This window comes from Oryx dammah, unplaced genomic scaffold (assembly GCF_014754425.2).
Source record: "Oryx dammah isolate SB20612 unplaced genomic scaffold, SCBI_Odam_1.1 HiC_scaffold_19, whole genome shotgun sequence".
Lineage (NCBI taxonomy): Eukaryota > Metazoa > Chordata > Mammalia > Artiodactyla > Bovidae > Oryx > Oryx dammah.
Genome location: NW_024070203.1, coordinates 78,741,596 through 78,762,616, shown reverse-complemented (window position 1 = coordinate 78,762,616; position 21,021 = coordinate 78,741,596). Strand labels below are relative to the sequence as shown.

The 21,021-nt window shown below is 39.9% G+C and overlaps 1 protein-coding gene across 3 annotated transcripts in view; it reads left to right on the top strand.

Moving 5' to 3' along the window:
* The window catches only part of CPQ (carboxypeptidase Q), a 572,477-nt gene that overhangs the window by 428,935 nt on the left and 122,521 nt on the right, over positions 1 to 21,021 (top strand). For all 3 annotated transcript variants that reach the window (XM_040261026.1, XM_040261025.1, XM_040261027.1), the window contains exon 6: positions 14,620 to 14,711. In XM_040261026.1, the coding sequence (XP_040116960.1) occupies positions 14,620 to 14,711 (92 nt within the window). The remainder of the gene's footprint in view (positions 1 to 14,619; positions 14,712 to 21,021) is intronic.

The following is a 21,021-nucleotide window of genomic DNA, read 5'->3' as shown; positions in this document are numbered from 1 at the left end:
TAAGAGCATAGTATGGGCATCAGACAGCTCCACATTAGAATCCCAGCTCTGCTGGTTACTGACTGTGTGGTATTGGGCAAGTGACAATTTTTCTGTCTCTCGGTTTCATTATTTGTAAAAGAGGAAGGCACTATTATTTGCTTTGCAGAACTAAATGAAATCATGTTTCTGAAATTATATGACACAGCGTCTGACAACATCTCGGCAGTGTCTGGTAGGGTACTGAGTGCCCATCCATCTTGGTCCCCTCTTCCCGCATCTTGTGCTGAATGTTGGCCATCTCTATAATCACATTGATAATGCTGTCATTGCTTTTACTCCTACATCATTGCTCTCCCCCAGTTCTTTTCTTCATTACCTTTCTTCCTTATCTCCCAATTCTACCCTTGAACCTAGTTAAGTCACCACCCAGAGCAATGATAACTTAATTTTTAAAAATCGGTTTTCTTTAAACAGATTGAAAGTACCTACAACAATGATTGATGGTGATGGCAATGATGATAAGAATAAAGTGGGAATTTCTTACTCACTTTGTCTTTTTGATTGTAAGTTTCAAAGAGCATGACTGTCTTTTTCAGTCCTAAACTCCTTGTTCCTGGACGAGGAATAGTTGTTGAATTAAGGAGTCTGATAGTTCAAATAGCTTTGACTATGCCATTTAATCTTCTTGATTTCTGCACAGTTAGTCCAGCTGAATATTTGTTGATTTTTATGTTCACCTGTTCTAGCACAGAATTAGTTTCCTCTTTTATGGCATGGAATTCTTAAACACATGCTTGTACATCCAAAGATGGACCGTGCTGTGTTTTAGTAAGCATTATATATACACATTAAATATCAATGACAGGAAATAATGTTCTTGAAATGTCAGTGTCTACAAAGGGAAAATTCTAGTAGGTTGATTTTAAGGTTTGAGGGCAAGGGGTCCTGGGAAAAGTTCCGAGATTGGAGGCATCGCATTCCTTCCCATACTAAGCACATAACTCCGCATGGGTTTGGTTTCATTTCAGAAGCAAAGTGTCCACAGACTCTGAACATGCCCTGGGCACTTGGCCCTGGGATGGAGCCGCTAAATTTGGAGAGTCTTTCTAAGACGACAATCCCCTGATCTCAAGTACATTTTCACGAATGCCTATAAATACTTTAACAGAATATATAAAATCTCTCCCTTACCCTAATGACTTTTATTTGTAAGACGTGACATAATGACCTGGAAAAGCAAGAGGCCCACGGGGTCAGATAATCCATTACCTTGGCAACGTGGCATGCATAGATTATGCAGCATTGATTTCATGGAAACACCCTGAGTTTTCTCTAAGTTTTCTTTCATCTGGAGAATATAAATAAGTTCACACTTTTCATAATTGAGAAATGAAAGTGTTTGAGATAAACAACACATCTTCTGTAAGGCCAAATACTTCTCTTGAGAAAATGTCAGCCTCACATCCCTGTGGGTGGAGCTCAGTATTTGCAAAGTCATCAGTGATAATATTCTAGATCTAACGGAGATGGCAAAGATTCCAGTCTGTTTCCATGTTCCAAACCTGCCCAAGCCCAGCCTTTTTTCCAGGCTTTACTCTCCCTTAGGCAGATGTAACTGATAACTGATTTAATGTTTAAAACTGTCATGTGTCCAAAAGTTCTTTTTGCAGATCTAGTCTGTATCTGTCTTGTTTCAGTTTAAAACAGTTTCCACTAGATGTGCTAATCCATTCATCAGAAATACGTGTAGGGCTCTTCAGTTGACCAGGGACTGGTTTGTGGAGGTCAAGAGCAGGAAGTATTAATACATTAGTCACAATTAATTGCCAAATGGGTAAAACAGAAAATAATTTCTTTGGAGCTCAGAGGAAGAAGAGAGTGGAACCAGAGGTCTTAGAACTGAATTCTAAAAGATGGTTGGGATATAGGTAAATCAAGAAGGAAAAGAAAGGGCAAAGGGGGTGGGATAAATGGTGTGAGGAAAAGCACAGAAGTAGGAAGAACATGAAGAGACCAGTTTACTGGAAATGAGACTTTGGGAAGGGGAGAAGTAGAGGCAACTCTGGAGGGGCAGATGGGAACCCATCTGTGTAAGCTCTTGAATGCCATACTAACTAACAGGACAGTTCAGTTCAGTTCAGTTGCTCAGTCGTGTCCGACTCTTTGCGACCCCATGAATCGCAGCACGCCAGGCCTCCCTGTCCATCACCAACTCCCGGAGTTCACTCAGACTCACATCCATCGACTCAGTGATGCCATCCAGCCATCTCATCCTCTGTCGTCCCCTTCTCCTCCTGCCCCCAACCCCTCCCAGCATCAGAGTCTTTTCCAATGAGTCAACTCTTCCCATGAGGTGGCCAAAGTACTGGAGTTTCAGCTTTAGTATCATTCTTTCCAAAGAACACCCAGGACTGATCTCCTTCAGAATGGACTGGTTGGATCTCCTTGCAGTCCAAGGGACTCTCAAGAGTCTTCTCCAACACCACAGTTCAAAAGCATCAATTCTTCGGCACTCAGCCTTCTTCACAGTCCAACTCTCACATCCATACATGACCACAGGAAAAACCGTAACCTTGACTAGACGGACCTTAGTCGGCAAAGTAATGTCTCTGCTTTTGAATATACTATCTAGGTTGGTCATAACTTTTCTTCCAAGGAGTAAGCATCTTTTAATTTCATGGCTGCAATCACCATCTGCAGTGATTTGGGAGCCCCCCAAAATAAAGTCTGACACTGTTTCCACTGCTTCCCCATCTATTTCCCATGAAGTGATGGGACCGGATGCCATGATCTTCGTTTTTCTGAATGTTGAGCTTTAAGCCAACTTTTTCACTCTCCTCTTTCACTTTCATCAAGAGGCTTTTTAGTTCCTCTTCACTTTCTGCCATAAGGGTGGTGTCATCTGCATATCTGAGGTTATTGATATTTCTCCCAGCAATCTTGATTCCAGCTTGTGTTTCTTCCAGTCCAACGTTTCTCATGATGTACTCTGCATAGAAGTTAAATAAGCAGGGTGACAATATACTGCCTTGACGTACTCCTTTTCCTATTTGGAACCAGTCTGTTGTTCCATGTCCAGTTCTAACTGTTGCTTCCTGACCTGCATACAGATTTCTCAAGAGGCAGATCAGGTGGTCTGGTATTCCCATCTCTTTCAGAATTTTCCACAGTTGATTGTGATCCACACAGTCAAAGGCTTTGGCATAGTCAGTAAAGCAAAAATAGATGTTTTCTGGAACTCTCTTGCTTTTTCCATGATCCAGCAGATGTTGGCAATTTGATCTCTGGTTCCTCTGCCTTTTCTAAAACCAGCTTGAACATCAAGAAGTTCACAGTTCACGTATTGCTGAAGCCTGGCTTGGAGAATTTTGAGCATTGCTTTACTAGCGTGTGAGATGAGTACAATTGTGCAGTAGTTGGAGCATTCTTTGGCATTGCCTTTCTTTGGGATTGGAATGAAAACTGACCTTTTCCAGTCCTGTGGCCACTGCTGAGTTTTCCAAATTTGCTGGCATATTGTGTGCAGCACTTTCACAGCATCATCTTTCTGGATTTGAAAGAGCTCAACTGGAATTCCATCACCTCCACTAGCTTTGTTCGTAGTGATGCTTTCTAAGGCCCACTTGACTTCACATTCCAGGATGTCTGGCTCTAGATTAGTGATCACAGCATCGTGATTATCCGGGTCATGAAGATCTTTTTTGTAACATTCTTCTATGTATTCTTGCCACTTCTTCTTAATATCTTCTGCTTCTGTTAGGTCCATACCATTTCTGTCCTTTATCAACCAACTGCACTATAAACCAGTGGCCATCAGAGCAAGGTGCTGTGTAGAACCATCATTTGGGTACAGGAAAATATTTATTCTCTGTCTAAAACAAGACATTAATTTCTTGCTAATATTTATTGCACATGTAGACAATATTATATGTGTCATTTATTCATAAATATACATATTTGGTCATGCATCCTCAAATGTTTACTGGAAGCGATGCATGTTCAAAAAAGTATGGAGGCAGACTCCTTTTTTAGATGACGAATGATTAAAGATTTTCATTTAATCAGTGACATATTCAAAGCAGTATTTTAAGAAGATAAATCTGGTAGCAGTTCTACAGAAAGAAGAAGCAGTTAGTTGGCTACCACAGCAATTCAGAGGACTTAAATAATGGTGGCCATGATGGGAATGGAAAGAAAGGGGAGAGTTCCAGGGACACATTGATAATCTTGTTCCTTTCACAGTGAGATTTTCCGTTAGCAAGAGTAATCAGCAGTCACTTTTGCTAAAGAAGATGAGTTTTTTGTTGTTGTTGTTCAGAATGGATTGCAAAATTTTATTGATATGACCAAACATGTTGTGGTCTGAAAACTGAAACTTAAATAGAAACAAGAATAAGAATTATGATTAATTATTGGTCAAAAACAAGTTTAGATAACTTTACAGATCTTTTAAACACAAAGAAAATCTTTAAAAATATAGGTAGCATCCGCTCCTCTCCACCATAATCCTAAAAATGAGCATTTGGAAGAGTAAACAGGGGCAGCTTAATGATGGTGCCTTCATTATATAATAAAACATCTATGCTTTATATCTGCTGCTTGGGGTTGAAAAAGGATTCCAGAAATCTTCCCTCTCAGTTGTTTGTTGGAGATGCATTATTTGTTGATAATCCTTGATTGAGATACAGATACTCTCATGCTTCCTCACACAGCACCATCTTCACAAGAAATACAATTTAGAGCACCATATTGGCGAATGTAAATTTGTAAGAGAGGTAGGTTTTGGTACTTGTGCTTTATTTACCATAATTTTTTTAAAAATTGCACTATTTGTTTAACTTCCCCATTTGATGCTGTTGCAAGGTAGAACTCTTAACAAAAGTGTGATTCAGAGTTCAGATCTATCATTAAGCAGGCTTCTCGATTTCTCCTTGCAGATAAAAACCCTCTAAATAATGATAGGGAAAAAGAAATTGTATGTTTTAAAATGCCAGCTAGATCAGGCTTGTGATCCCTGCAAGACATAACATTATCTTAGAAATATTTTGATGAAGGAGCTGTATGATCAGGCATTTTAAACAAGAAAAACAAATTCATATATTTTAACTCTAGTCAGGCATCAGATATAAACTTAACATTGGTCTCGGTCAAGTTAAACTCCACTACAGATTGTGTGTGTATGTGTGTGTGTGTCTGTGTGTAATTATTTTGGCTGAAAATGAGTAGAATGTAGTATATAAAAAATATATATAAATATTGACAGACATAAAAATTAGAGGTAAGATTAAAATTTCCACCTTAAGTAGAAGTGAATATTCTCATACACTGCTGGTGGGAATATATATTGATAAGCTTTCCTTAGGGCATTACAGACATGTTTCAAGAGCCTTAAAAATTAAAAATATTTATAATATTTAGACTAATTATTTCCACTTTTAAAAACTTGCCCTAAGGAAAAATCTTAAATATGCAGCAATAAGAGACTAGGTAAAAAGTTTAAGAATTATTTTCTTGAAAATTATTGATTATAATAAAAGCCATGTATGTCAAGATTTTTAAGTGGTAAAAGTAGAATAAAATCAAATATAAAAATCACTCTTTGTATATGTATACAAATACAAGCATACAAAAATTATAAGGAAATACCATATGCTTATAGGTTCTGTTTTCTAATTTTTATTGTTTTTCATATTTTAAGGATATATTGTTTATAATCATAAAGAAATTGAAGTGAAAATTAGAGTTACCAAAGTCTAAAATGTAAATACCTATAATTTAATACAACTAGCTGACAGAATGATTTCTGTGACCATAATATATTTATTCTATATTTAGTGACTTGATCAGCAAGAGCTATTGAGTAATAATTTTGACTGTTAATAGAGCCACCTGTGGTACAAAAGTTTATTAGTGACTGAAGCAGATGCAGAAGTTGAAGCACACGTTAACCAGGCTACTGGGGTGGTTTCACCTGTGTTATTTGGACTTTGGTTTCACAGTAAAAGTATAGCTTAACTTTCTGAACTAAGGAGTAGCTAGCATGCTTTAGATTAAATGAAAAGACAGTAGCTATATATATACTTATGTAAATATGTTTATTCACTCATTCATTCAGTCAGTCTGTAAACAGTTATTCAGCACTTGTTGCATGTCAGGTACTGGGTCAGGATTATGAGAAAGAGAAACAAGTAAGTCTCAGAAAATTAATGATCTAGTGGGGAGATCAACAGGTAAGTGTGGTTGAAAATCGACAGAGAAGTCTGTAGGAAGTTCTAGAAGAACACTGAGAAAGGAACAGCCAGCTTTTCCCTAGAGTTAGGGGCTCCCTCTTAGATAAAGTAAATGTTAGCAATGGACTTTGTCAAATGAATAGGAGCTTGCCAGGTGGAAAACTTGAAGGAGCATTCTAGATAGGAAGAAGAGCATCAGTCTACAAAGGACCAGAAATCTGAGACAGCATGGCATCTCGGGTCAGGGACAAGTAGGAAATATGTGGCTGGAGCTCAGAGGGAGAGGTAAAAGCAGAATGAAAAGAGTGGAAAACTGGATTAGGGCCAGAAATGGCCTTTACACCCTGGTGGTCACAGCGTTTCTACTTCAGCAGTGATTAATCATGATTTTCCTGGCTAATAGAATCCTAATCTTTATAATGAGGTAGAACTGTTCCCTTTGAATTATGGAAATTATAACTATTATGACCTGCTCCACAAACACAGGTTATAAATATGATCACATCCTTCAATCTTCTTTGCCATTAATCATCCAAGCCTCCATAGACCTTATTAGCACAAAGTCTATTATCTCCTCCAGAGGTTCCTGGGCCTTGACTCAAGACAAATGGGTCATTTCTCCTCCAGAAACCTGTGGCTGGAACCACTTGTGACTGCTATTCTTTCTGCCTGCTGCACGGCACTGTTCACAGTCTTAAGTTACAGTGGTGCCCATTTTGGGGAACAAGGTTACAACGCCCCTTGCTGATATTCCCATCCTCAGCTGTTGTTCTCTAAACCATAACCTCTACTAGAGTGGCTGGATCTGGAGGAGCTTCTGGACTTGGCCACATGCTAGTCTAAAATTCAACTTTCCCCTCAGTTTTACTCTACTGTGTTGACCCCAGGACACTAACAACCCAGATTCCTCTCTTCATCAAGGTCATTTTGTTGTAGTGGTTTCCAGGACCTTCCCTGCCCTGGGGCCTTTAGTCATGGTCACCCTGACCAAAGCTATGGTTTTCCCAGTGGTCATGTATGGATGTGATAGTTGGACCATAAAGAAGGCAGAGTACCGAAGAATTGATGGTTTCAGGCTGTGCTGCTGGAGAAGACCCTTGAGAGTCCCTTGGGCAGCCAGGATGTCAAACCAGTCAATCCAAAAGGAAATCAACCCTGACTATTCATTAGAAGGACTGATGTTGAAGCTGAAGCTCCAGTACTTTGGTCGCCTGATGCGAAGAGCTGACTCATTGGAAAAGACCTTGATGCTGGGAAAGATTGAGGGCAAGAGGAGAAGGGGATGACAGAGGATGAGATGGTTGGATGGCATCACCAACTCAATGGACATGAGTTTGAGCAAACTCCAGAACAGGGCAGGACAGGGAAGGCCATGGGGTTGCAAGGATTGGGACACGCCTTAGTGACTGAAGAACAGCAGCCCTCTGCCTCAACAGTTCCCTGATCCCCAGTCCTCCACCCAAGGAAGCCGCAGTCAGAGCACTGGCTTTCCTCCCAGAAGGCTCCTTTCACACTCTGATTTATCTCCTGCCTGTCAGAGAGCTCAAGAGGCAGTAACCAGCAAGATGGAGTTTTACAAGCTTGTTGCCCTGCCCCACTGCCCCCCCCCAAAGTGCCTAATTGCTTTATATTTACATGACTATGAAAGATACCAAGTGATTCTTCTGAGAACAAAAGATCTTCCTCCGAGTGATTTTCTGTTCCTGCCTATAAAGAGTAGTCACAATTTACTTCACAAAAATAATGAATCTTTATGTAACCATGCCCCCTGTTTTAAAAAATCAGTGTAATATCTTCATATATAATGAGCTAAGTAAATTGGCCAAAACTGAAATAGGTCTGAACCCCCAAACCTATATGCTTAACCACTGTGTTCACTGCCTCATCTCACTCAGCTTATGTACTAATATAACATAGGCTGCCTTGGTGGCTCAGGTGGTAAGAATCCACCGGCAGTGCAGGGACTGGGTTCAGTCCCTCGGTTGGGAAAGTCCCCTGGAGGAGGGCAGGGCAACCCACTCCAGTATTCTTGCCTGGAGAATCCCCATCGACAGAGGAGCCTGGTGGGCTACAGTCCATGGGGTCGCAAAGAGTCAGACACGACTGAGGGACTAAGCACAGCACATATCATTATTTATTGTTTAATTTAGATACTACACTTATACTAGTCAAGTTTATTACAGAATTGTGTAATAGATGCAATCATGGCTGACTCTTTGCAACCCCATGGACTGCAGCCCTCTAGGCTCTTCCATGCATGGGATTTTCCAGGCAAGAATACTGGAATAGGTTGCCATTTCCTCCTCCAAAGAATCTTCTTGACCCAAGGATCAAACCCGAGGGTCTTGCATTGGCAGACTTATTCTTTACCACTGAGAATTAGACATCTCTAAGTGCAGATATTGAATTGTTGATAAAGAGAAGCTGGACAACAAGTGTATTTATGATCTAAAACTGCATATATGTATAAATTGAGTATATTTACTATAAGAGAAAAATGTGTTTTCTCTGCAAAATTTGGGCTTCCCAGGTGCTGTTAGTGGTAAAGAACCTGCCTACCAATGTAGGAGACACAGGTATGATCCCTGGGTTGGGAAGACCCCCTGGAGGTGGGAATGGCAAAGCACTCTAGTATTCAGGCCTGGAGAATCCTATGGACAGAGGAGCCTGGGGGGCTACAGTCCATGGGATCGCAAAGAGTTGGACATGACTGAAGTGACTTAGCACGCATGTATGCTGAAAAATTAGGTCTCAGAACAGAGAAGAGTACTTATATAGTTTTGGTAGGATTGAAGTAGAGTAGTAAACAGGCATTTGGGTTAGTACACTTTGTTTAGAAATAGTGTTCTTTAGAATTCATAATTTGGAAAATCTCTCTACAGGGGTAGATTAATCTAATTTTGGCTCACTCCTCAACCAAGTGTAGGACAGTCAGTTGACCTTTCCGATTTATCAGTTTTACCCTCAACCTTCTTATCTTTAAATTTGATAACAACAAAAAATAAACTCCTACCAGGTTATCTTCACCCTTTCTCATAGACACTGTTTCCCCAGTAGCGTTATTACTCTCCTCAATAAAATGAAAGTGAGTGCATGTATGTCATACTTCATAAACAAAGGCAAAATTCTGACATATTATCCGTAGTCTATGTTCTTTTAAAGGATAACTGTAATCCCATATAATGTTTCTTGTACTCTCTAAAGTTCTAATTAAAAATTCCAGGAGGTCAGGAGATCTCTGGGCAGTTTTGTTATATTGATGGGGGAACTAATTGCTTATCTTCTGACAAAACCTCATTGAGACACGACTCCAAGCCTGCTCAGCCCAGAGTCCTTCCTATCAGCTCAGAGACTTATTTCCTGTGCTGGCCTTAGTCTGGTGCTGTGAACCACTGAGCCAGGGCCAGAGCTGTGAGCTAGCACTCCTACGTTACCCTGGTTTTGCTACAAGATAAGAGCCCTGCCTTTGACCTTGAATCACTTTGTTGGGTTGCTGTCAATATTATTGCTTTATTATTGTTGTTATTTTTGTTACTTCATATACTTAAAATTCCCAGCTTTTAAAACCAGTTTGAATTTGAGATACACAATAAATTCTGTTATTTAAAATGATAAATATAGACATCCCTTATATCAATTTCACTCAGCTTTCCGATTTATTGTGTGTATGTGTGTGTGTGTGTGTGTGTACTTTATCCAGAAACTAAAAATTCTGATTGTCTTGTTTTTAAAGTAAGGAAACAACTTCTGTTTATTTGGAGGTAGACATGCTCTGTGTTGGAATGAGGGCATATTCCATGCTGAAAGAGATTATGTGTTTTTCCACAAGCTAGATGAAACTTGTATCCTCCCCTTGGCTGCGAGTGTCTTCTGTGTAAACAAAGATGTTCTGCGGCTCCTAGGGAAGAGGAACGAGGAAGATGCCTCTTTCCTGGTACTCTCACAGGCACCTCCTGGAAATCACTGGCACAGGCTAAAGTTCGTGGAGTGATGTAGAGAGAAGCTAACACACGATTCTTGAGAGCCTACTGTGTGCCAGGAACTGTGCTTCATATTTACTTAAATGCCTGGTTTCATTTAATTTTCTTAACAAAGCCATAAGGCAATTACCCTTTTCCTTACTATGTAGATGAAGAAACTGAGGCTCAGAGAGATTAAACAACTCCCCTGAAGTCACAGAGATAGAAGGGGCAGAGCAGGGACCCTGAGTTTATTGAGATCCCAGGGCCAACACCTCCCTGTGTCCCGCACTGCCTGTCTGTGGGCTCAGGTTGCCTGGGAGCTCGAACTCCAGGCTAGAGTTGGGGTCTGGGGCTGAGTGGAGGCCCTTTCTCTTACGTCCTAGGGGCAATCAGAAGGTCAGAGCAGAAAAGAGACTTTGCAGCTCAGTCAGTATCTGCTTAACCGCCGGTTTCCTAACCTCTTCTGTTGGGCCTTCACCTTGATTGCGGAGTAGAATGGGGACTGAATTTCTCCAGGACTGAGTGGGGGTGGGGGTCTCTTTGTCTCCTCAGGGCCAGCTGTGCACTAGCTAGGCTGCTGGTGTTTGCGGGTTTTAGCATCCCTTACTTCAAACAGATCAGTTTTTTATTATCTTAATGGAACATCACTGGCCACCTGGCTGATCTGAAATGTGAGGGAGGCTAATCCTATACAGCAATGATTTGCAAGTTAGAACACCAAGTCTATGGGGATATGCAGAGCAGTTGCTTTGAAAAATTAATTTTTCTCTAATTCGTGCTAAACTGTCACTTGATCCTTATTTAGAGAATTCCATCATTTTAATAATTTGGTACTGTTTTGCTGGTAAAGGCAGAGATATGTAAACAGAAAGCTTTCCCCCCCTTTTTTATGGGTTTTAAAAAATGTTCAGAATTTTCATTTGCAGCACTTTATCCTTTTTTCTTTTACTGTTTTCTATGTTGCAAGCAAAATGTCATTTGGTTTAAATTGACATTAAGCACATTTCTGTTTGAGGAGCCAATGACTGTGATCTTTAGATAGACTGATTAGGTTTCTTTCTCCAGCAACAGTTTGTATTATGAAGATGAGTAGGCAGTTTGACTCTGTGGAGCAGGCAGTGGGCCCTTCAGGATTCTTTTTCAGCAGGGTTCTTTTTCAGCAGGGTTCTTTTTCAGTCCCTGCTGAAAAAGTCTTCAAATGACTTTGGAAGATTGTCTGTACGGAGTACTTAGATGCCCCTTCTCCCTATGGGTAAAAGCGTATGCTCTGTGCCTGGCTATCCATTGTGTAGTTTTATCATTTGTTCATTGAGTGTCTGCCACATGCCAGACACAGAGTGTCTTACATACAGCATCACATCTCATTTCATCCTCACAACCACCCTGGGAAAAAATGTTATGTTATGAACATGTAATATTCCCTCCACTCTTCAGATAAGGAAGCTGAAGTTCAGGTGGAGAAATATCTCAGTGGTTACACACCTGGTGCCTGTTGATAGCAGGGCTCAGCAGATCTGTCCACATTTTTCAACTGTAATACTTTGCCTGGAAAATAAACTAGCAGGAAAGTTTTAGATGAGACTGGGATAGTGTTAGAGAGCTTTGACTTTTACTCTAAGACACCACACCTTGGATTTATTTATTCATTTGGTACCTATTTCAGTTCAGTTCAGTTCAGTTCAATCACTCAGTGTGTCTGACTATTTGTGACCCCAGGAACCATAGCACACCAGGCCTCCCTGTCCATCACCAACTCCCAGAATCCACCCAAACCCATGTCCATCGAGTTGGCCATCTAACCATCTCATCCTCTGTCATCCCCTTCTCCTTCTGCCCTCATTCTTTCCCAGCATCAGGGTCTTTTCAAATGAGTCAGCTCTTTGCATCAGGTGGCCAAAGTATTGGAGTTTCAGCTTCAACATCAGCCCTTCCAATGAACACCCAGGATTGATCTCCTTAAGGATGGACTGGTTGGATCTCCTTGCAGTCCAAGGGACTCTCAAGAGTCTTCTTCAGCACTACGGTTCAAAAGCATCAATTTTTCAGCACTCAGCCTTCTTTATGGTCCAACTCTCACATCCATACATGACCACAGGAAAAACCATAACCTTGACTAGACGGACCTTTGTTGGCAAAGTAATGTCTCTGCTTTCTAATAAGCTGTCTAGGTTGGTCATAACTTTCCTTCCAATGAGCAAGTGTCTTTTAATTTCATGGCTGCAATCACCATCTGCAGTGATTTGGGAGCCAAGAAAAATAAAGTCAGCCACTGTTTCCACTGTTTCCCCATCTATTTGCCATGAAGTGATGGGACCGGATGCCATGATCTTCGTTTTCTGAATGTTGAGCTTTAAGCCAACTTTTCACTCTCCTCTTTCATTTTCATCAAGAGGCTCTTTAGTTCCTCTTCACTTTCTGCCATAAGGGTGGTGTCATCTGCATATCTGAGGTTATTGATGTTTCTCCCAGCAATCTTGATTCCAGCTTGTGCTTCCTCCAGCCCAGCGTTTCTCATGATGTACTCTGCATATAGGTTAAATAAGCAGGTGACAATATACAGCCTTGACATACTCCTTTTCCTATTTGGAACCAGTCTGTTGTTCCATGTCCAGTTCTAACTCTTGCTTCCTGACATGCATACAGGTTTCTCAAGAGGCAGAAACCCATCTCTTGAAGAATTTTCCAGTTTCTTGTGATCCACACAGTCAAAGGCTTTGGCATAGTCAATAAAGCAGAAATAGATGTTTTTCTGGAACTCTCTTGCTTTTAGGATGATCCAGTGAATGTTGGTAATTTGATCTCTTGTTCCTCTGCCTTTTCTAAAACCAGCTTGAAGTTTGGAAGTTCGTGGTTCATGTATTGCTGAAGCCTGGCTTGGAGAATTTTAAGCATTACTTTTCTAGCATGTGAGATAAGTGCAATTGTGCAGTAGTTTGGTACCTATTTATTAGGCACCAAATATGTGTGCCAAACAGTCTAGGCACTGGGGGCATCACATTGAACCAGAAGTTTATACTGTGGCTCTTGGAGGTCTTGAACAGAGAAATGACATGCTCTGGCATATGTTTTACAAGGGGCCTGCTGACTGCAGTGCAGACCATCACCTGCAGAGGGACATGGACTGTGGCAGGGAGACCACAGCTTGGAGGCGACTGCAACAGTCCAGACAAAAATGGGTGGGTCTTGGACCAGCATGGGAGCAGAGGTAAAAGTTGGATTCTAGATAGACTTAGCAGGAAACACCAATGGGATCTGCTGAACAACTGGATGTGGAAACTGCTTTTCTGGGGTTCAGTTGGAACTCAGGTCAGCCTGCCTCATCTCAACTCAGCTCAACTCAACAGTTGGAACTCAACAGCCTGTGCTATTTGATGTCTAAATTGCTCAGGTGTGAAGTCATTTCATAGTGTTTCATTTAGTGAAAAGCTTAACTCCTTTTCAGTACCTTAGCACTAGAATTATGTAAGGAGAGAATACTTGTTGGTGTCCAGAGGAGGAAGAACAGAGCTCCATTTCCCAGGAGCACTTATCATCCAGGCTGCAGTCAAGCAGCCTGCTCCCTTCAAAAAGACCACGTGCCTGGGTGGCAGCACTGGGTAGTTATACTTGATGCTTGCTGTGTGTCTGTCTCGTGGCCATTCAGAGTCCTTCCCTATGGCTTCCCTGCAGTGAGGCAAGAGGAAAGGTCTTCTTAATGAGGTTTAAGCCCTGCTTCATGTTTTTCTGCACTTATTATTTCTCAGAAGCAACATTATCAGGTCCAAATCAGAAATAAGTTTCAAGTCTTGGTCAAAAAGTGGAACTCCCAACATACTGTTTGACCCTTGTAGTTAACTTTTACGGAGCTGACACCATCACTCAAAACTGGTTCTAAATATGCCAGATCTGCCAGTAACTTCAATGACTGCAGGATGTAAGTTTGTGTTTCCCGAGTCAATGAATGCAGCATTGTGTTTTCTTCATGATCATTCATTACTAAGGATAGCATGGGCAGTTGGTTATACTCGTGTATTTAGACTAAGAAGCAACCCTTCCATACCTTATCTTGAAGTAGAGACTAATCACTGGATTTCAGTCAATCATGGGAAGGAAGGCCTCAGGATCTGCCTGGAGTCTTCCTAACTACGTCTTCTGGATGAACTCTAGTAGCTCAGTGAACTTGGCCATCAGTTGTGTCCTACTGGGTACATTGTCCAGTTAAAAATATGGACAGAGGCTCTCACTCCCTGAGCTGCAGACAGCCTTCATCACAATCCCTTTCATCATTAACCTGCCCTGGAGATTGGCCCTGAGGGTCCTCCTTTGCTGGGTCTGCCACACCGTGAATCAGGCAGCCACACCAGCAAGAGATGAAAGGGCATACCTCTGATTCCCTCCTGCTTCCCTCCATTTTTCTGTTAATTCAAAATCAACTGAAGAATCACTTGTTTTATTATCATTCCCAGGGCTGCGTCCAAAGAGAACCCTGCGTTTGGTGCTCTGGACCGCGGAGGAGCAAGGGGGAATCGGTTCCTCCCAGTATTATCAGCTGCACAAGGTAGGGGAGCAGCCACGGACTGCTGGGCATTTGCACGGGTAAGATCAGTGTCAATACACCAAAAGCACTGGCGCTTTTGGTTTGAAATTTTCCTCTATTGTCCTGAAGACTCAACAGTACTCTGTGGTAGGCTGACCCTGGCAAACACCCCTTGCAGAAATCTTCATTCAGCCCCATGAAGGAGAACACCCTGGTGAGCTGAGGAATTTTCTATTTCTACGTTAGTCTGTGGCATTAGGAAGAGTCCACTTGCTATGTAGCCATTTTCGTTGACTCTTCAGTTCTGCTGTGCTCATGTATGCCAGAGAAGCAGTAATAGGCTCATGGTCCCTGTTCCTATTGAGCCCACCCCCATGCCCTAAGGTCCCAAGTGCTGGTATTTGAAAGCCACATCCTGAGACCTCAAGTCAGCCAGGAGCGTTGATAATGGCCGTGGGAATGGCAGCAACCAAAGGTCTCAGACCTGGGAATGACCAAAATAAGGCAACAGTGAAGCTTGAGGCAAGAAGGTGATAGTGGAAGATCATATATAGAAACACAAGACCATATTTAAGACAGGGAACAGGGGCTCTCAAGGCCAAAGTAACAAAAGCAAAAATAAACAAATGAGACCTAATCAAGCTTAAAAGCTTTTGCACAGCAAAAGAAACCATAAAGAAAACAAAAAGGCAATCAGTGGAATGCAAGAAAATGTTTGCAAATGACTCGATCAACAAAGATCTAATATCCAAAATGTACAAACAACCCAATCAAAAATGAGCAAAGACCTTATAAGACATTTCTCCAAAGAAGACATATAGATGGCCAAAAGACACATGAAAAGATGCTCAACATCACTAATTATTAGAGAAATACAGATCAAACCCACAATGAGGTATCACTTCACATCAGTCAGAATGAACATCATCAAAATGGCTGCAAATAATACATTCTGAAAGAAAAGGGAACCCTCATAAGCTGTTGGTGGGAATGCGAATTGGTGCAGCCGCTTCAGAAAACAGTATGAAGTTTCCTTAAAAAACGAAAACTAGAACTACCATATGACCCAGCAATCCCACACCTGGGCGTATATCTGGAAAGGATAAAAACCCTTAATCTGAAAAGATACATGTACCCGAGTGTTCATGGCAGCACTAATTTACAATAGCCAAGACATGAAAAGAACCCAAGTGCCAGTCAACAGACTTCTGATGTGGTGTGTATATATACATACATACATACATACATACATACAGTGGGGTATTACTACTCAGTCATAAAAAATTGACATTGACATTTGGACCTAGAGAATATCAAACTAAGTGAAGTAGGTTAGACAGAGAAGGATAAATATTTCATGATATCACTTATATGTGAAATCTGAAATAATGCAAATGAATGTATATACAAAGCAGAAACAGAACCACAGACATAGAAAACAAATTTACAGTTACGAAAGGGGAAAGGGAGTCAGGGTGGTGGGGGATAAATTAGGAGTATGCCATTATCGGATACAAACTACAATATAAAATAGATAAGCAATGAGAACTTACTATATAACAGAAGATGTACAGAATCTTGTAATAACCTATAATGGAAAATATTCTGAAAAAATATGTATACATAACTGAATCACGTTGCTGTACACCTAAAATTAAAACAATATTATAAATCAACTAAACTTAATTTAAAAAAAAATGAGGGGCAGGGAGATTAATATCAAGAACAACCTTTGAGAAAGGGGAGAAGAGGCAAAATGTACAAGCGCAAATCAAATGTTAGTTTAAAGAGGAATTCCCCAGTCGGTGACTGTGCTGAGCAGTGGCGGCTGGGCAGAGGAACGGAATCTGGTCTGCTGGATTGTTCTCCCTGCATCTCCAGGCTGAAAGGAACACATCTTATAAATTTCAGTTATCTAAATCAGAGAGAAGTCTGTTGTTTTCCGAGTTGTGTTTATATCCTTTTTGATCATTTGACAAAGTCAGTCTCTGTTACCCTATTTCAGTTATGCAGAGCTTAAGAATAAGTTCAGGGTTACAAATTTGGTCACTAAATATTGTTACATTCTGTACAAAGGAAGGCCATGCCTTTTGCCCAGCTCTTTCTCTACTTCAGTTCTTAAGGCTTCAAGTGTTCATGGAGAATAAGATTATTTCAGATTATGTCCTTTTGTTGGTGGGTCAGTAACATCATCTTCTCTCCGTTGTAGTGGACAGGATCAGACAGGAAGTCATTCTAAATCCAGCAACATTCATTTCATATTCTCTGAGAATCTACCATCTCAGGCACCATATTAGGCGTTAGGTTTACTGTCATTAAGAAGCCTCACCCTGACCTTACTGAGACAGCTGTCAAAAGAACGGCACCGACCACTGAGCTTCAATCACAATATAATGTGTTAAGAGTGTTCTGATAAAAAATAAATCAGCGATGGCAGAGACAGAAAATTCACGTAACCTGGGCTTCGGGAGCCGTCACAACTGAGTACATGAGAGAAATGACATCTAAGCAGAGACTGAGGACTAAGCAGAAGCCAGGTAAGGGAAAGGTGTTGGCAGAGAGGAAGTGAGTCCAGAGCAGTGGAACCTCCATGCGCCAAGGCTGGAGGTACAGAGGTCACTGAACACAGCAGAAACTGAGAGGCATTCAGAGTGGCTGCCGCATCGGATGCCAGCTGCACCATGGGAGAAGCAAAGAAGAGAGAGAAAAAGGAGCCTGGATGAGAAGGTACAAACCATGTTTCGAAGTTTGCACTTTATCCAGAGGACAAGGGAGTAATTAAATTATTTTTAAGAAGGCGCGTTTCGAATCTATACATCTTGTCCTCTATTAAAAACAAAACACCTAAAGGAACTCTTTTGAAGCTCTGTCATTCTCTACTTCAAAAAAAAAAAAAAAAAAGATGTATTAATAAAATTGCAATGGCTCCAGCTTGAAATTTCCTCAACCATTGAAATTCCTTAGATCTGAAAAAAAAAATTATTTCTCTGAAGATTTTGAGTTTTGCTGTAGTCTACTACATGGATAAAATTAGAAATTACTTGATTTTAAACTTCTAAGAGGTTGGCAGGTATGAACACACACACACACATATATATATGAATATATACTCAAAGGACATTCAATGAAGCTGTTTTATCTTGAAAACATCCATGTTGCCTTCCTACAAATGTGTCTATATACTGGTGGCTGGTCTGAATTGCAATTTCAGGGATCGAAAGAAGAAATTCCAGAAAGAGAAAACATAGGCTTTTTGTTTTAGGATAACTCTTTATCTCTCCTTTAAAAAGATATTCTGTGTGTTTTACAAGACACAACCAATTCTGAAGGACTTAATTCTATATTCTTATGATTAGCATATGGATCTAAGAATTGTCAAGAGCAAATGATTTCTGGGTGGCTGAGTTTAACTTTAAAGTAACTATAACAAGGACCTCATCCTTGAGGAGTAAATGAGTTTGAGTGAGTAGTCAGGAGGGAGAAAAAAAGGAAAGCCACTCTCATATTGATGAGAACTGCCTGACAAATACCCTTGGCATTGGTATGAGTGATAACAAACAAGAACAGAACTTTAATTTGGTAATTATAAAAAGAAAAGATTTGAACTTTTAAAATAACTATGCTAGCATTTTTATGATATAGTTATAGTTATTAATGATCTATATCAGGGATCAGTAAGTTATGGCCTGTGGACTAAATCCATATGTTTATGTACAGACCTCAAGATAAGAATGTTTTTATATGTTTTAACTGATTATGTGACTGAGATTGTATGTAGCCTGCAAGTCCCCAAATAATAAGTATCTGGCCCTTTACATAAATGGTTCATTGATCCTTAATTTATATGATAAAAATCATAAAATATTTTCATGTTATTTCCATACAATAATTTATTTATAACTTTGTATGACCTAAATGATAATTTTATATATTTTATTTGGAGCCAGTTAAGTGTTTTGCAGAAAGATATTATTTCAATAACATAAATTACATTACCACTCTTTTTTAATACATTCTTATTTGGTGTAGAGTTTTATCATAAAGTTAGCTAGACTTTCATAGCATTAATTATAAAGAAAACCAGTATGTAAAAAATTTCTTCTTTCTGTATGTTTGTAAAAAATTATTATTTCTTTTTTGTTGCCCTGAATATATTCTTTTTTTATCATTATAGAATCTTTTCAACAGTAAAAGTTCTATAAATATTACTTTAATGGATATGTATATAAGCTAAACTTTCATGGAAATAAAATTAATATTACCATTTATTATCCTTTTCTTAGGAAATATATCTTTGTTTATAATTAATATATTCATAGAAAATATATAAAATTAAAATGATTTAAAATCATATGCTTAAACTTATTAACTAATTTTCAAAATTGTATTCAGATTAATAGCTGCCTTTATTTCATAATTATGCTTTCTTATAAAGTATTAGTTCAATTATTATAATAATTGCTAGCCTTACTTAATTGTCATGAAATATATGAGGCTATTTGTGGTTTGCATATAAATTTTGAAACGAAAATCGAACTTTATTGTGATATCTAAAACACTTTACAAGGAAGCAGATTCCAACTGAAAAATGTCTATGAGCATTTTAGCAAGCATTACTAATACATATTCAAACAGGAAATACTGAGTTTTTCACTGTATTTTGGAGTCAACTTGAATAGAAATCATTCCTGGTGTCCATCCAGCATGCCCATAACAATTCATAGCATAAAGTCCCATAAGGGCTGCAGAGCTGTGTACATATTAGTCTCTCTTTTTTTTTTAATGGCAAAAACACCACAGTATTATAAAGTAATTAGCCTCCAATTAAAATTAATGAATTAATTTTTAAAAGTTATTTCACATATTTTGATAAACTGTAAACTTTTCTCTCCTAGTGTGGAAATCCTTTCCACAGGCTCCTTACATTATCACATGAACTTGAGAATTATTTAAGTGTATATTGTTTGTACTTTATTGATTCATTTAAAAGTAACACATTTTTCAGGAGCTTCCCTGGTGGCTCAGTGGTAAAGAATCCGCTGGCCAATGCAAGGAGAGTCAAGAGACACAGATTCTATCTGTGGTTTGGGAAGATTCCCTGGAAGGGGAAATGGAGATCCGCTCCAGTATTCTTGCCTGGAAAACTCCGCGGACAGAGGAGCCTGGTGAGCTACAGTGGATCAGGTCGCAAGGAGTTGAACGTGGCTGTGACTTAGCACACTCACACAGTCAGAGTAGTGAAGTCCCATCAGTCGGCCAGTGGGGAATTTTTCCAGGTCCTCTAACTATTTTGGAGTACTGATAGGGGCGTAGTAGGGGTGAGGCTGGTGAATTTCTTGATGGGATTAGGCGGCCATTGGATGTTTAGGTGAAGGGGCCACCCCTCCTTACCCTCAGCTAACTTCCTGCTTAATGCATGGCTTCACAAAAGAGGCAGATGGGACTTAGCAACTAAACAATAACAATACATTTTTCCTGCTGTTTTATTGAGGAATAATTAGCACTCAGTGATAAAATGTGCAGTTATGCTATCTAACTGTCTCATCCTCTGCTGTACTCTTCTCCTCTTGCCCTCAATCTTTCCCAGAATCAGGGTCTTTTCCAATGAGTTGGCGCTTCGTATCAGGTGGCCAAACTATTGGAGCTTCAGCTTCAGTCTATCCTGCCAATGAATATTCAGGACTGATTTCCTTTAGGATGGATTGGTTGGATCTCCTTGCAGTCCAAGGACTCTCAAGAGTCTTCTCCATCACCACAGTTCCAAAAGCATCAGCTCTTCAGTGCTCAGCTTTCTTTATGGTCCAACTCTCATATCCATACATGACTACTAGAAAAGCCACAGCTTTTACTATATGGACCTTTGTTAGCAAAATGATGTCTCTCCTTTTTAATATTTTGTCTAGCTTTGTCATATCTTTTCTTCCAAGGAGCAAGCATCTTTTAGTTTTGTGGCTGCAGTCACTGTCCGCAGTGATTTTGGAGCCCAAGAAAATAAAATCTGTCACTGCTTCCACTTTTTCCCCATCTATTTGCAATGAAATGATGGGACCAGATGCCATGATCTTGTTTTTCAAATGTTGAGTATTAAGCCAGCTTTTTCACTTTCCTCTTTCACCTTCATCAAGAGGCTCTTTTAGTTCCTCTTCACTTTCTGCCATTAAAGTGGTATCATCCACATATCTGAGGTTATTGATATTTCTCCCAGCAGTCTTGATTCCAGCTTGTGCTTCATCCAGTCCAGCGTATCTCATAATGTACTCTGCATATGTTAAATAAGCAGGGTGACAATATACAGCCTTGACATACTCCTTTCCCGATTTCGTACCAGTCC